General features: G+C 34.7%; 1 protein-coding gene across 1 annotated transcript in view; it reads right to left on the bottom strand.

Annotated features, from left to right (window-relative positions):
- Positions 1-50: 50 nt before the first annotated feature.
- The window catches only part of STAM (signal transducing adaptor molecule), a 34,405-nt gene continuing 19,042 nt past the window's right edge, over positions 51-15,413 (bottom strand). Inside the window, exons 6-14 of the mRNA XM_027901597.1 lie at positions 15,269-15,359; positions 13,235-13,427; positions 12,808-12,902; positions 11,594-11,682; positions 9,965-10,052; positions 7,516-7,570; positions 7,033-7,186; positions 6,388-6,563; positions 51-5,170 (exon numbers count right to left, since the gene is read on the bottom strand). Of these exons, the coding sequence (XP_027757398.1) occupies positions 4,921-5,170; positions 6,388-6,563; positions 7,033-7,186; positions 7,516-7,570; positions 9,965-10,052; positions 11,594-11,682; positions 12,808-12,902; positions 13,235-13,427; positions 15,269-15,359 (1,191 nt within the window). The 3' untranslated portion in view covers positions 51-4,920. The remainder of the gene's footprint in view (positions 5,171-6,387; positions 6,564-7,032; positions 7,187-7,515; positions 7,571-9,964; positions 10,053-11,593; positions 11,683-12,807; positions 12,903-13,234; positions 13,428-15,268; positions 15,360-15,413) is intronic.

Genomic DNA, 15,413 nt, shown 5'->3' with positions numbered 1-15,413 from the left:
ATTTTCAGATTATTCTTCCATTAAATTTATAAACTGACTTTGCAACATAATGAACTAAATACTCCAACTTTAATATTTTGCATTCATACCAAAAACAATTAACAGTTTTTACAAATAGTGTTATTTACTAAAACAATTCTTATACAACAGTGCAGTATATCTAAATATATACATTTGCCAACATCAAAGGCAGCATCAAAACAAACAAAGCCAAACAAAAATGCACTTTGCTACTGTGTACACTTTATTAAAACCAAAGCAGACTGCAGCAGGTTTCTTTTTCATGACAAAGACAAAAATTATTTGGATTCCAGAAGAACATGCAGGATAGAAGAACAAAAGCCCCTACCACCTTTTTGCCAAGGTAGCAGCGTAAAAAGGGATATTCAGATCTGCAATTTTACATAGTAGCAAATGGAATGTTTTTAAACACAATCATCCTAATTCAAGAAACAAGGCTTTAAAAATGTAGATAGTGTTTTTTACATATTGAAGGGAAAAGTTCAAATGTCAAGGCCTTCTCCATGTATTTCTGTGGTGTTGGACAGTCTATGTATGAAAGTCACTATTCTTCATTGCAGCTAAAAATGAGAAAGGAGTAGCTGTAGTGTGGAGTTGGTCAGCTTTACTAAGATTGAGTAACAGAGAAAAAAATGATTCTGCCTGCTGTTAGTAATGGAGGTTTCTGTAACTTTTACTCTACCTTTTTCTTTAAAAATATCTCCTTCAAGTTTTTAACTGGAAAAATTATGCTCCCTTGTTCTTCAAAATAGATGCATGCATCTCTCCAAAGGAAGCTGCAGTTGTGTAACTCAAAATGCCAGTGTAGCTGCTCTAATTAGAGATATCCTTTTTCATTCTGTGAAACCCAGCTCTGTATGTAAAGACTGCACAGATACCTTTGAAATGTGAGTGAAGTGATATTAGAGAAAAGACTAAAAAAAATTGGAGAATGAGGTATTAAGCAGTTCTCCAGTGTAAATCTGATGTTCCTGACATCTAGATGAAATCAGAGAACTATAATAGCAGCCTAGATTTAATCAGCAAATATGTACATGGTATTAAGAGCAAATTTATCACCTTTGTTTCTAATCATTTTCAACCTGGCAGAATTTTCTGAAGTTCAAATCCATTTCAGTTCCCCCAACTCAAAGTTCATGAACAGTAACTGTACCACGAGGGCAGCATGCTGCCCCACACCTGTTGAGAAGCCTGCAGTAATTCTTATATTTTGCTCCTTTTTACTGTTGTTTTACTGCTGTCTATATGTGTTTTGGCCAATGACATTAAATACACATCTACACCAGTACCATTTACTAAACAGAAGTGGACAAATACGTTGACTTTTCCTGCAACTGAGCACTCTGGAACACACTGCCATGACATCAATACAGCAAATTTCAACACACTGCCTCAGTGTTTTTCCTGGGATGTTTTACAGTAAATCTTAACACCTTTGTTATGCCCACATAAATTGAGATGATACACAGGGGTAAACAAGTTTTGCTTATAGAAGTGAAATGCACAGAAGGCACTTTCCAGAGTTTGCTCCAGTTCAGGCTAACCAAGCCACTGAAATACGCCTTCTGAAGTTAATTAGCATTTTTGTATTCCTTAATGAAAGGGTTAAGTAACAAAGGGTTATACAAAATATTGTGAAAACATTTTAGCCTTACATTCACAATATACATGTAAAGAAACAAGGCATTCAAAAATTAGGTCTTCTATTGGAACATGAAACATTTCCATGGGGTTCTTAACTTTCAAATAGTTTAACTTTCTGACACTTTATTTAATTGCTAAAAAGCTTTTCCACACAGTAGCTGTACGTGTACTTTCCCCCATTCACCCACATTTCTGTGTTCAATACCATAGTAAGGTAGAACACACATGAACTTGGTCAAAACAATGCATAAATGAGGAATCTGAGAATCAATCATGGCAGAGAAGGACCAGCAACGGCATCTCCAGGTTCATGATACCAAACCCATAGAGAGGAGCTGAACTGACATAAAATTTCTAAGTTATCAGAGAGAATACAAGAGGATGACTGAATGAATTCATGTAATGACAGCATCTAGCAAGGTAGGAGAAGGCATCACTTTAGAGTATTGAGCATACAGGACACAACCAAGCAAGAAGACAAAATTTACTTTCATGATGAGAAAAATCAACATAAAGCAATATAGCTCCAAATTTAATTTAATCAGAACACTGCATGTGAAATGGAAAATGTAGGTTGCAGCAAAAACACTAAGACTCTGAACCTAAAAACAGTGATCTACTGCACCAGGTGTAGACAATGATTCAAAAACAACTAAAATTCCCAGTCTGTTACAGGAGATACCTTAGAGCAGTACTTCAGTAAAGGCAGGAAGGAAAATAGAAAGTGTCCATCTTTTATTCACAACTTTCATTATATTGAATTTAGAGGGGCATTGAATTTAACAAGTAGTTTTTTCGGTCATGATGAATATAAATGAAAGGTGATTTTAATTTTCATAAACATGGCTGAATGCCGAAAATAAGCAAGTTGGAAAGCAGAAAAACTTAAGATACACCTAAGGTTTCTGCGTTCAAATGAGAAACCAAGAATGAGCATTGCTGTATGTCAAGAAAAGACTTCAAAAATTTTAAAAACAATGACAAATTAGTAACAAAAAGTATTTTTGCCGGGTCCTTTCTGCAAGTTCCATAGGCCCTTGTTAGGGAACATGTGGCACAACATGGAAAAACCTAAGAATACAATTGTCAGTGTCAGTCAGACTCTCTTGATGCTTCAAGCTTCTCTTTGAATCAGGGACTAAGAATTAGAGAATCAAAAGTTATTTTCACTTTTGTATATAAATTATACATTTCTATACACACTGTATATCTGATTTTGGAATAAGGTACTGAATGCATACAAAGAACACTAAATTATACTACATGTCTTTTCTAGAGATCACCTTTTCAATCCTTAAAAAATTATCTATGACACAATATCTTGGATTATTATCCTTTTCTTTAGTATTTCTTTTCAAATTCCAAAGGCTTTTGTGATGCCACCAAGTATTGAAGTAATTAATGACAATTTGTGAGGGTGCTTAAGAGTTCTAGAGAAAAAAAAAGTGAAAATACTAGTATTAGAACAATCAGCTGGCTAGAACATCTCCAACTGGAACAAATCAGCTATGGGCATATTTTGTAACCACCCCCATCAAAAGTTATGCAAAGTAGTCATCTGAAAGCATCTTGCAAAACACCAGTGTCAATTAAAATAGTGAAACAAATGCATGTTAGGTAGCCGTGAGCAGATGCAGGAGTGTATGGGATAACTGAGGTCCTTTTTATAGTATAATGTACAGTTGCAACATTTAATTCCAGAAGCATCACACTAAAATATAGTACACAAAAGCAAACAATTTCTGCCACACACAGTAGCAAGACTAAAAACACAGATCTGATGTTGAAGCCATCTAGTATTGCTTTAAGAGGAATTAGAGTAGCTGGAAAAGACAAAACCAGGATGCATTACTAGACTGAATACAAATGCAAAATAACAACAGTCTTTGTAAAAGAAACTCAGATCAAGCACACCTAAAATGCTGCCTTCAATTACCATGTTTCTTTTGTAGCACCTCAGCCACAGAAAGAAAATACGCCTTCAGAGCCAGTTGACTCAGTTACTGAGAAACACAAGGGTTTAAACAGGTTAATATATGTTGCTGCATAAGAGAATTCAAAGTAACCTGAACGTGGATTAAAATGAGATGCTTCATAACCTATTGATACTATAGAAGGGCTAGTAAATTAAAATGGTACAACTGAAAATTGAAACAGACGTTTAAGGCAGAAGTGTTTGTGTTAAAACAGTAAACAGAACAAATTGCTAAGCAAGGCCACAAGAGATAAAACGAAGCCCTGAAGGTTTGTTCAGCAAAGTGATTTAAATGTCCATAATTCTCCGTGTTCTAATTAAGAAGACTCGAATAAAATAGTATAATTCATGTTGTGTGTTCCAGTTTAAAACTCCATTGTTTCTCTTCCAATTCAATTCCTCTGTCTTTCTTTGGTGTAATCTCTACCAACACACATAGAACATAGTTCTGGTTCTCATTGTAAAAAAAACAACTTGGAAAAAATAAATTACATGCGTCTCATGACAAAATGCAAGATCCTGATCTGTTGCATGGTCCCATATGTTTAGCAGCCTCTGAATAGTAGTTTTAAGTTATTAACTATGTCCAAAGCAGAATCATAATTTGCTGTTATCCCCCCAAATCACTTACTAGTTAACCAGTTTACTTTGGTAGATAAGCTATCTAATAGTCATGATACACTTGTGTTCAGTTCAAGAAGTAGTGAAACCTAGACTCAGATAAGTTTGTAAATTCATATATAGACCCTAACTCGTAATTGTAATCATGATATGCAGAATTACTGCTTTTCCTGCATTGGAAAAAGACATCACATCTGTCTTAAAACTACACAAAACTATGAAATATGTTTGTCAGTTCATGATTAAAATAAAATAGTAAAGTAAATGATTTTTAAACATTGTGTTAAATATATTCACACAACCACCATAGCTATAGGAAATGGGCACTACTGCAATCACACACTATATGTACATAACATATATGCCACAACAGTTTGCAAATGTTTTCACAGACTAGCCAATTTTACCATACATAAATAATCTTGTACCAATTTTTAGGCATTTTAAAAGGAAGTAAATTTCCTAAATATATCAGTTCCTCTGCAAAATTAAAAAAAAAAAATCCTAAAAAGTCAGTGCAAATTGAACTTGTTCACCAAGAGAGATTCTTATTAAGCTGAGGATAAACAAAGTTTAAGAGATTAAAGGAAGAAACTCATAGAATTGCCAACTGCCTTTAGCAGAGGTTAAAGAAGATTAGGAATCAGAAGTCCTGGATCCTATAGCAGAGCCTTCTGTGAGTAGCTATGCTGTGGTTGTTGAGGTGGTGGAGGCTGTGGTTGTTGTGGAGGTGCTTGCTGACTGCCTGCTGTCTGTGGCAGAGCTGTAGATGCTAAGTTATAGTTTGGCACCTGGGACATATTAGTTCCAGCATTCTGATAAGCAGCAACATCAACAGTACCAGGTGGTGGACTATACACTGAAGCCTGGTTGGAGTAAGTACTTCCAGCAACAGAACCAACCATTGCACTGAAAAAAAAAAAAAACTGAAGTTAAATTTACAAACAATTTACCAACAGAAGAGCAAAACTTTACTGCATCTTCAGTTCTATATATACGCACAAAAATCTCTTAACTCAGGATACCTTGCATATTTAAAACTATAGTCAATGAGTATTCCCACTAAAACTCAAACACACTCCTCAGATTTAAACACACATAAGACACCTCCCATGGATTTAAAATTAGAATTTATACTTTCAGAATTAGAATCTATATTTTTGTATTATTTTAAGGTGCAACATGGGATCCAGGTGCAAGATGGCGCCATCTGTCTTCCATTTTGTTCACGGAAAAAAACAAAGACCAACCGAACTGTTCCATAAACCTAACCAACTGTTTTAAATAGCAAAACAGGTCAGGTGAAGTATTCAGAAACTCACTTTAGCAAGGTATGCCTTACTATACCTAGAAAGTAACTTTGGGGGTCAGTAACTATCAAATATATTAAAGACTCAAGATGGATGTCTCTCCCAGTTTAATAGAATAAAATTACTTTACACAGACAGTTAAAAAAAAAAAAAAAAAAAAAAAAAAAAAAAAAAAAAAAAAAAAAAAAAAAAAAAAAAAAAAGAACCACTAAACCAAAAGCCAGTTCAAAAGTTTTTCACAATATAGGTAGCTTAACCAAAGCTTAGCATCTTTGGCTATCTACCCAATGTAGAAAGCCTCTTGTAAATCCTTGATATGGTCAAGGTGCATAAACCTTAATAAGTAATCATAGCTCATTCACTTCTTTTCCAAAATAAGCAGAATTCTCTCCATTCTTCTATAGTAAGATATTTGAAAAAAAAAGAACTGTAGAATATACAGAAATTATGCTACGCCAGCCAGAGCAGCAGATAATCTTCATCATTAAATGTATATTAAAAGTTACAACTACTATTAAGTCATGTCTATATAATTTTCTCTATTTTTGATATAAAAGAAATATAGAGTTATATCAATTACATATTTCACATATAGAAAATGAAAAACTGGAGCAAATGATAAAAACAACAGAAAATTTAGATGTTTGACAGGAATTTTTAACGAATACCTGACACACTGGAAATAATTGCACGAAATTATCTTTCAGCTGTGTTTATAGTTATACTTCGGAAAGGAAAAATGTCTCCTTTAAGTATTATCTGCAGTCCATTATGAATCAATTGATTAAAACTTGAATAGGAAAATACTTAAATTACTTTGTGTAAGATGTCTGTGCAGGCTGACCAGGCAGTACTGAGCTGGCAGATGGAGTAACTGTGCCTTGGCTGAGAGAAGGGAGCTGTTCAGGAGGAAGATTGTAACCTTGAATATGGGCCATCTGTGCACTCCCTGCCACCAAGTATGCGTTACTTTGAGTTTGCCCTGGATAAACCTAGGAAGTTAAATAAAGGAATATTAGAAATAAATACAAGAAAATTTGCTATTTAATATCTAACATCAGAATTTAAAGATAGCCTCTCAAACCTTTTAGTTTCCTCCAATTCAAATTACTGAAGTTAAAAATGGTAATTCTTTCATGGCAGCATTTCCATGTTGATGGCTATCTCTGGGTAGATAGGGGAGGGCATAATCTTAACCAGGAATAGAACTCCCTTCGTTCTTTACTTTCTTTGACCCACTATGCAAAGCCCTGGCAGCTTGAATTTTTAATTTTATGTGCAACTCAAAGCCCAGGATAGGCTTTTTCCTTGATCAAAAGGAACTGAAGAGACAAAAACTAAAAGTGTTAGAACCTGCGAACATTTTTATTTTTATTTGTTTATATATTGTGTTGAGAGAAAATACTGCTCAGTAGGAATGCACTTCATAAGGTCAGTGGCTATTAAAGGTTACAGACATACCTGAGAGCCAGAAACACCAGATGACTGCATGTAATACTGTTGGTTTTGTAGTTTTGCGTACATGGAATACATTGGGTCCTCATTCACCAATTTGTTATACAAAGAAAGAGCCTCCATTGCTTTAACATTGAGCTCTGAAAGTTCTGAATGTTTCCTAGAAAATATATTTTACAGTTTATTCTACAATTTAGATAACTTCAGTATAGAACAGACAACACAGAGAAATTTCATGAGGTGTGAGAAGCAACATACTCTTGCTATGAAGTGATGCCTGACAAGTGCCAGAGCGTCAAATGGTACAATACTATAAAATATGTGACTAGGAGGAAAAAACCTTCAGACTTCTTTCCAAAGGAGAAACTACTAATACATACACCTATTTTCTTCACCAATATTCATAAAAATTATCAAGATATCATTAAATAATAACACTAGTATTTCTAAGATTCAATTTTGAGTCAAAACACATGACCTTTTTTTTACCTGTCTATATCTTCCAACTTTTCATCTATGAGAGGTCCCATCTGGTGGCACATTGCTAGAATAGAAATACATTAAAATATAACAGAGTAATAAACATTTCCATACTGCAAAGTCAAAAAGCAATTCAAAAAAAAAAAAATTACAAGTCAGAAATGTGTAGATGCTAGTCCATTTTTTTTAGTTCATTACTATAACTGCATGCCAAAAATTTATAATAACAGAGGGAGCGTCATGAACAATTAAAGAATGAGATACAGCTGAAGTTTTCACTAGTGGTACAATTTCAAAAGTACATTTTAAAATAAAGTGAAGCAAAACACATTTAACATCTAGGAAACATAAAATTGAAACTAATTTGCATTAAAAGGTTCAAGTAAATGATAGGTGATCTCTTGTTCAAGGAAGGAAATTTGCCACTGCAAATCATGTGCTCAACTAACATTACTACAAAAAGACAATCTATGAAAACAATGAAGGAGAAAACTGATTGCAATGATTCAATCACCTGCACGTCAAAGACACTAATAGCATATTTCTCTCTCACTGGAATCCTAATTGGGGGAGAGGGCTTTTTCAAACCACTAACACATGCAAAAACCAACACAAAAGCTTACCAGAAGCAGAATAGAAAAGCATTAAAATAAACAAAAATGCACTCCCTGCCTCCTTTCAGCACAAGGACATGGGAGTCACCCAACTGCCAAGCAAACCACAGTTAATTACAGAAAGACAGAATTCATCAAATGTAAAATAAACTGACAAGAAAGCTAAAACGGAAGTTCTGGATATTAGGAATAGAGAAGGTCCTGAAAATGTCTGGGCCATGAGGCATGAAAGGGCGCTACTACTGGGTTCCTCAAAGGTAACTCCAGGTGAAAGAGGAGTTGTATGAGAGATACCCATCTACTTCTTTGAACCTCAGATCAGTAACACATCGACAGAAATGCTGGGAAAAGATGTAAAACCTGGTCTAAGTTCTGCCTATTTTATGTACAGCATAAAGTGTGGTAAAAGGCATGACAAGGGTTGCTCAGATGTCTGTATGGTAACATGATGACTGCACTGCTGCCAACCACAAACCCTGGGCTCCTGAACGTGTTAGGATGAGCTCTCCAGTTTAAAGAATTTGTGACTGGACATGTGGCTGGCAGAAGAAAATGAAGTGGGTTTTCTGTCAAATGTTGATCAGCATCTGCCACCACTGGTAGGAACCAAGGATTCAAAACACATCTGTAACAAAATTCCCAGAACCTATGCTAAAAACAGTAGCTCACCAAAGACTATTAAAGTGTAGAGCAAGTCATCTTGAATTGGCATTCTAGGAGTACAGCAAATGCTGCTGTAGGTAGCTGGGGAGAAATCATCTGACCTCACTATTGCTTTCAGATTCTAGGACCAGTCCCACAGTTCAGTATAAAATTCAGCATTGTTTTAATGATTGCATTTGCAAGGAAATCCTAATGTAAGCCATATCTGGAGGTTGGTGGACAAGCATACCTTTAATTTCTTTGTCTTTGTCCTGGACCAGATACAGGCAATCTGCTTCTTAGACAACAGCCTCTATAGCTATATTTGGGACTTGAAAGAATAAAACCAGTCATGTTTCTTTTTACCCCTCTTTAGCTTTAGTGGAACTAGAATATGTGCAGACAGTTTACTGATGTGCAGTTCCTAAAACAGGATTCATTTACAGGCATAATGAACCAGATGGGTGTGAAAAGATGGGACATACCCAAAAGCTTATAAACCTATACACTTCCATGATTAACTTCTAGATAGATGTAGAACCTGCCATTTTTAGCAAACTCTGGTCCTATTTGAATTGTCAATTTAAGTCTATGTTCTGTCTCATAATCAGAAAGTTTCTTTTCTTCCTTCTCCAAGTTCCCTCCCAAAAATTTTGGTGCATACATCAACCCAGGTGAAATGGTCTACAATGCTGCTGTGAAGAGGTAGCCTGAATAATCTGACTCTAAAAGACTAGTATAATTTGTAGCAGTCTATGAAGTATTTGTTAATATGCAACTCCTACAGAAATATACATGCAAGTGAAAAGCATGTGGGACACCTACAGGTCTATTCTAAACCTTAGTAGTATTTCTGCTTCCTCTCACGGAATCTTCCTTAGACTCCTTTTGCCACTCATGCTGTGCTACTCTATGAAGGAAAAAAAATAATGGATGAATATGATTGAATTAAATATTTCTCGGTCTTGAAAAGAAAAAGAATATAGAAAATTGTTTTCTTGAGAGAGGAATGGGCTTGTTTTAAGTTAACATTTTGCAATTTGGTCTCTTAGATGTGGAAAAAAGGAAGAGAGAAGATAATTATGGCTCAGGCATGCTTTCTGCATGCACATGAAGCTGAAGTAGTTTCAGCTTAGTTTCAATTTGGTTTGATTTAGATAATTACTAGAGAAGAAAACAAAAACAAAACAATATTTTCTTACCCTCAAGATGAAGCAATTCTGGGAGATCTGGTTGGTCATCAGATGGGTCTGCACTTTGTAACATCTGTAAAAGTTGGTCCATTTTATCCTAGAACACAAGTTGTATAATTAGGGCACATTTGGGGGGCAGGGAATTAGCACTTTCAGGATAGTAAACTAAAGCACCTGTTTACAGCCATTTTGATCTCTTGGCACTTAGGAAGCATCTAGACTAAGAAAATACAAGTCATACATGCTACTTTATAAGAGTGAAGATGCTTTAACAAGGAAAAGCCAATAAAGAAAAATGAACAGTAGTAACAAGTGGAATGTGCAGAATACTTTATTCCTAAAAGTCCTTCTAAACAGTATTTTCTGAGCAACCTCTATTTTTCCATTCTTGTTATTACATATGCAATAACACCATCTAGTGGGATTAGTGGAAATGTTTTGACACAATACATGGAGAGAGTACTTCAGATTCACTGAAAATCTATCCTGCATTTTTAAGTGTATGTCATGTCATTACCTATATATATATATATATATATATATATATATATATGTATATATATATACACACACATACCCCATTTTTTTAAGATGATGTTTGGAGGGATTGCATGGTTGATTTCAGAATAAGTCATCCTTAATTAACCAGTTAAAGTGCAACCCTCTTATAATAAAAATACCAAAGGTTAGAAAATGGACAGGCATAAACTCTTTGAAAAATATGTCTTGGAGTGAATTATATTGGTTAATGAAAATTATATGTAAAAGATTTTAAATGACTTTTTAGATGAGTGCTATCAAATAAATAGCCTTTATCAGGCCAGAGTTATATAGGTTGTATCAAAGTAGAAAATAAAACCATGTTTTGTCCTCCCTAAATCCTGGAAAGGAAGGGAACAGCCAAATTACTTACTTTCTTAAATATTATACTACAGCAAATTTAAAAATAAAAGAAGACAGTAAAACAAAAAACCAACATGGACTCATAGAAGACAAAAGCTGGAAGGCACCTCAAGGAAGGCCTGAGATAAGCTATTTTGGTGGATTACAAACTAATATCTCTTGGGAAGAAGAGTTTGTGAGGTGGGAGTTTAATAGGACTTTGGTAAGGTACTAACTGATTTCTCATTTCAAAAATGAGACACAGAACCTGTGTCAAGGGGAAAAAAAAAAAGGCAGGGGAAAAAAACATTCGTTTTTCAGAGCTGGAAAGAAATCTTTGATTCTTAGGGTAGACAGTGGTGGTTATACTGGAAATAAATTTAAGACAGGAGGCAAGATGAGTATCTCTGAGGTATCCTGAAGTACTTAAAGTAAAATTTGAAAGCAAATTTGTCACTTAACATCAAGCTTGTAGTTTGGAGGTAAACAGATGTACAATCCAGGAAGAGGGTCCTAAATGGAATGTAGTTTCCAAATTCAGTTTCAGAGATTTCTAAGAGCTTCAAGACTCTTTAAGAGATGAGAATACTGCAGATATCTTTTTATTTTAACTTTTATTTCAACTTTCCTTTCCCATTCTCTCTTTTGTTTTTGAACTACAGGATGAAAGGGTTAAATATCATATATTTGAAAGGGTTAAATATCACATATTCAAATGTACCAGCAGCTGAAAAACAGTACTTTTAGCATGCTTACTTCATCAATATATACTGGTTCAGGCTCAGGTTCTATTGTCTCTACTTGAATTTCATCGCTGAACTGCACTGTTTTCTTCTCAGTTTTCACTGCAAAATAAACAGGCAGATTAATTTTCTTAAAATAAAAATAAACAAACAATGACAAATATAATATAGCTAGTATATTGCCTAGGTTTTTTGCATTTGAACAGTTCATGCAAGGTCAACTGAAACATGTTTTATCAAATAAATGTCTTTATTACAGTCTCCCTGCACATAACATACTTACTAATGAGTCATCAGGAAAAAAGACCAAGTAAGAGCAATTGGAAGAAATAGGGCTAATGAGTCAGGTTTAAGAGAAAACTGATAAAATCACCTATGACAAACTGATCTTCTTTTCTACAAAGCAAAGTACAGAATCAAAAGTTCTCAAATTTCACTATTCTTTCTCCATCAAATCATATCAGCAAAGCATCTCATTCATCTGTAGTGGAAGCTAAAACAAAAAAGCCAAATGCTACTCTTATCACATTACCCTTACTAGATAGTCTAAACATATCACAAATGACTGCTAAAGCATGTAATTCTGCTGACCTGCTCTTACCTTTAGCACCCTGAAATTGAGATCACAGGAGATTAATCTTGCAAGCCCATGAGATTTACAGGAATCAGTTCTAGGATGTTAAAGCCATGTCTAATGTTTAATATTTTTATTAAATACTTAGAGTAGGTTAGACTTATATAAATAAATACAAGTAGATAAGCAGTGTACAGAAAACCATTATGCACACATACACACCTACAGTACGTAGGTTTCTTGAACTATTTGAACACTTGTAATCTGACTCACATCTGCCCAGGGGCCTTCAGTTTTACCATGATTGGATATGCACCACGGCAACCAGGCAAAAAGGCAATCTGAAAAAAAGCTACTAATGCCTACATTTATCCAGGTCTCAGTGGAGTGATCTGATGAGTCTCAAGAAAGCCATTGACAAAGTCAGAACAGACAGCATCATATTTTTCAGCAGAAGCCAGCTTGGGCAACTTGGTCTGACACAAAGGTATGTCTGTTGTTTGTGAGATCATAGCAAGAGCTCCTCAGTTTTACTTTAGTTATCACATTAACTTGCAACTGAATTCCATCATAAGGGAAAGGAAATCACTGCAGAAATATATCTTAGGTGATGGCAGTATTTAACATATATACATAAATACAATGTTACTTACTCATTTCTGGCTCAGCAGAAAGATCAGCTGTTACAAAATTAGATGGAAACAATCCTATACCCTGGTGAGTTTCACCTTTCCACCAATTTGGATCACTGAAGATAAAAAAATCAACAAAACAAAGCCCCATACATTATAAAACCCATACGCACATCAATTTTCCTAGGAATTGCACAGAAAAGGCTTTTATATTACTTGTACATAAATACAACTTGTGTATACAGAGAGAATATGTTGTGTGTACACAAAAAGTTTTATGCAGTTACATTTATTTGTAAAAAATCTAGTCGATAACTAAAGTATTTAATATTTTAATATGTTTCCATGCAATTGTATTCCAAGGTATGCTTCTACATAGAAGATATCATTATCCCCAAATCATTTTTACAGTCTAATATACTTCTAGTAGACATTCTATATAAATTACCTGTCATCAAGGATAGTTATAAGTTCTCCAGCTTTAAAAGTTAATTCGTTGTCTTCAGCAGCCTCAAAATCATAGATTGCACGAACCTTTCGGCCCTCATGTTTGTGGTTTGTTAAAAGGTTTGAGGTGCTTGGATACAAACTGGAAAGTGTTGTTTGCTGTTGCCTTTGTTCTTTTAGTGACAGTTCAATAGCTGCAAAAGAAGAGTTACTCAGATGAAAAATCCCTATAAAAATGGGTTGAGTGATATGAAGATTTAATTCTGTGAAAACTTTTAGTATAATTCTATTCCTGTTGCATTTTAATCACCCTCTGCCTTTCTCTTAGAAATAACAGTAAAAAACCAGATGTTTTACAACTGAAGAGCACAATTCTGCCTGTAGATTTACCAAGGCTTTCAACAGGGACAGGATGAATAAACAGCACTTAAGCACAAATGGAATAACCCAGTGAAGTCATCCATTTTTTATTATTATATTATTGTTATAACCTTGAACTGATCTAAAACATCTACATACTTACTTTACATCTTCTTACAGTATGTCGAACTTTTACAGATTGCTTGAAACATTAAAAGGATACAGCTGTTTCAGTACACAGTGTTTCTCTGTTAGACAGGAGCCTTTAGCCTGTAATCCTCTGATTCTGTGAATCCACAGACTGGCTGAGGTTGGAAGGCACCTCTGGAGGTCATTGTGTCTAATCCCCTGTTCAAGCAGGGTCACCTAGTGCTGATTGCCCAGGACTATGTCCAGACAACTTCTGAATATCTTTAAGGATAGAGACCATGACATCCCTGGAAAACCTGTGCCAGTGCTTGGTCACCCTCACAGTAAAGAAGTGCCTCCTTAATGCATAACTACCAAAAGTATTTTTGCTTAGACAAGCAAAATGTTATCCATTCCTTTTTTTTAATCCCTATTATTCCTTGAATAATTTCACATTTCTGGATCATTTTCAATATAGCTTGACTGAGCAGAAAGGTTTCACTTATCTTAAACCCCTCCAAGTTTGTGGAAAAAAAAACTGATCATTTTTAAGAAGGGATAGACTGGAGATAAAGCCAAAGAAAATAAACATTAGCAAACATGCAGAGTATGAACTTTTGAGACACAGATTTAAATAGACTTCGGCAGGTTGACTGTTGAAGAAACCATTAGTAACATATACAGATTGGCTAATGGTGATTTAAACAAATCAATGTTATATTAGACAATAGCTAAACAAAAAAAAGTAAGATGAGAAACTCCAAACATCCATCAGCTACTAGTGGAAGAACTTCACTCATATAGTGAACAGCCACTGTTGCAACTTTAAACCCAAAGTCATCCTAGGTACAAAACATAACATTTGATGCCCTTATATTGCTGAAGTTTGACCTCAAAAACCAGTTCTCAACCATAAATATCAAACTACTGTAAGAATAACTCTTCACGCATATGGGTAGAGGATCATTAAATGACTTTTAAATATACTTTAGTACAACAGTAAATCAAAAGAAACCATCCCAGTTTTGTTCACGGGGACTGATGTGAGACATTTAACAGTCATTTATGTTTATAAAAAGCTGAAGATATCCTACAGAAGCAGTATTCAAAGGAATAAAAGTAGTATACCCAGAATACTTTGCATACAACTTTTATCATTATATTTATTTTCTTCTTCCATCAAATGTCTAGATTGCAAACGAGTGTGCTTCACTTGCCCCAGAAAGAGGGAAAATCCGAGTACAGCATTTGCATAAAACATTCCCACAGTAGAGGCATGTCCTTAACATGAGATTTTTGAAGATTTGTTTCACTTTGGTAAGGGGGAAAAAAAAAAGGTAAAAATCAGAACATTTACATCTTTTTTTTTCCCATAGAATACCTTTAATCTCTAACCCTCCAAGAAAAGTATGAAAATAAAGGAATAGAAATCATAATTCCAATCCATAAATACACTATTCACATAGAGGAAGGAAGCAAAACATTTGTTCTTGCTTTTTTGATATTTACAAATATATGCATCGTGTCAACAAGTAAATGTACTCACCTTTAGCTAAATCCTCCTCTTCCTTTTTGTTGGCTACTGTACCAGGATCTTTGGCAACTAGAGCTGGACTTGCTTTTGCCTGTTCAGCAGCCTAGCCAAAAGTGAAAGATGTAAAAATTAATCCAACAAAAAACTGACAATGCAT

This window comes from Empidonax traillii, unplaced genomic scaffold, assembly GCF_003031625.1.
Source record: "Empidonax traillii isolate 1590-97213 ecotype Southwest subspecies unplaced genomic scaffold, ASM303162v1 scaffold801:size538433, whole genome shotgun sequence".
Classification (NCBI taxonomy): domain Eukaryota; kingdom Metazoa; phylum Chordata; class Aves; order Passeriformes; family Tyrannidae; genus Empidonax; species Empidonax traillii.
The sequence above is the reverse complement of the archived record's forward strand: the minus strand, read 5'-3'. Positions and strand labels throughout refer to the sequence as shown.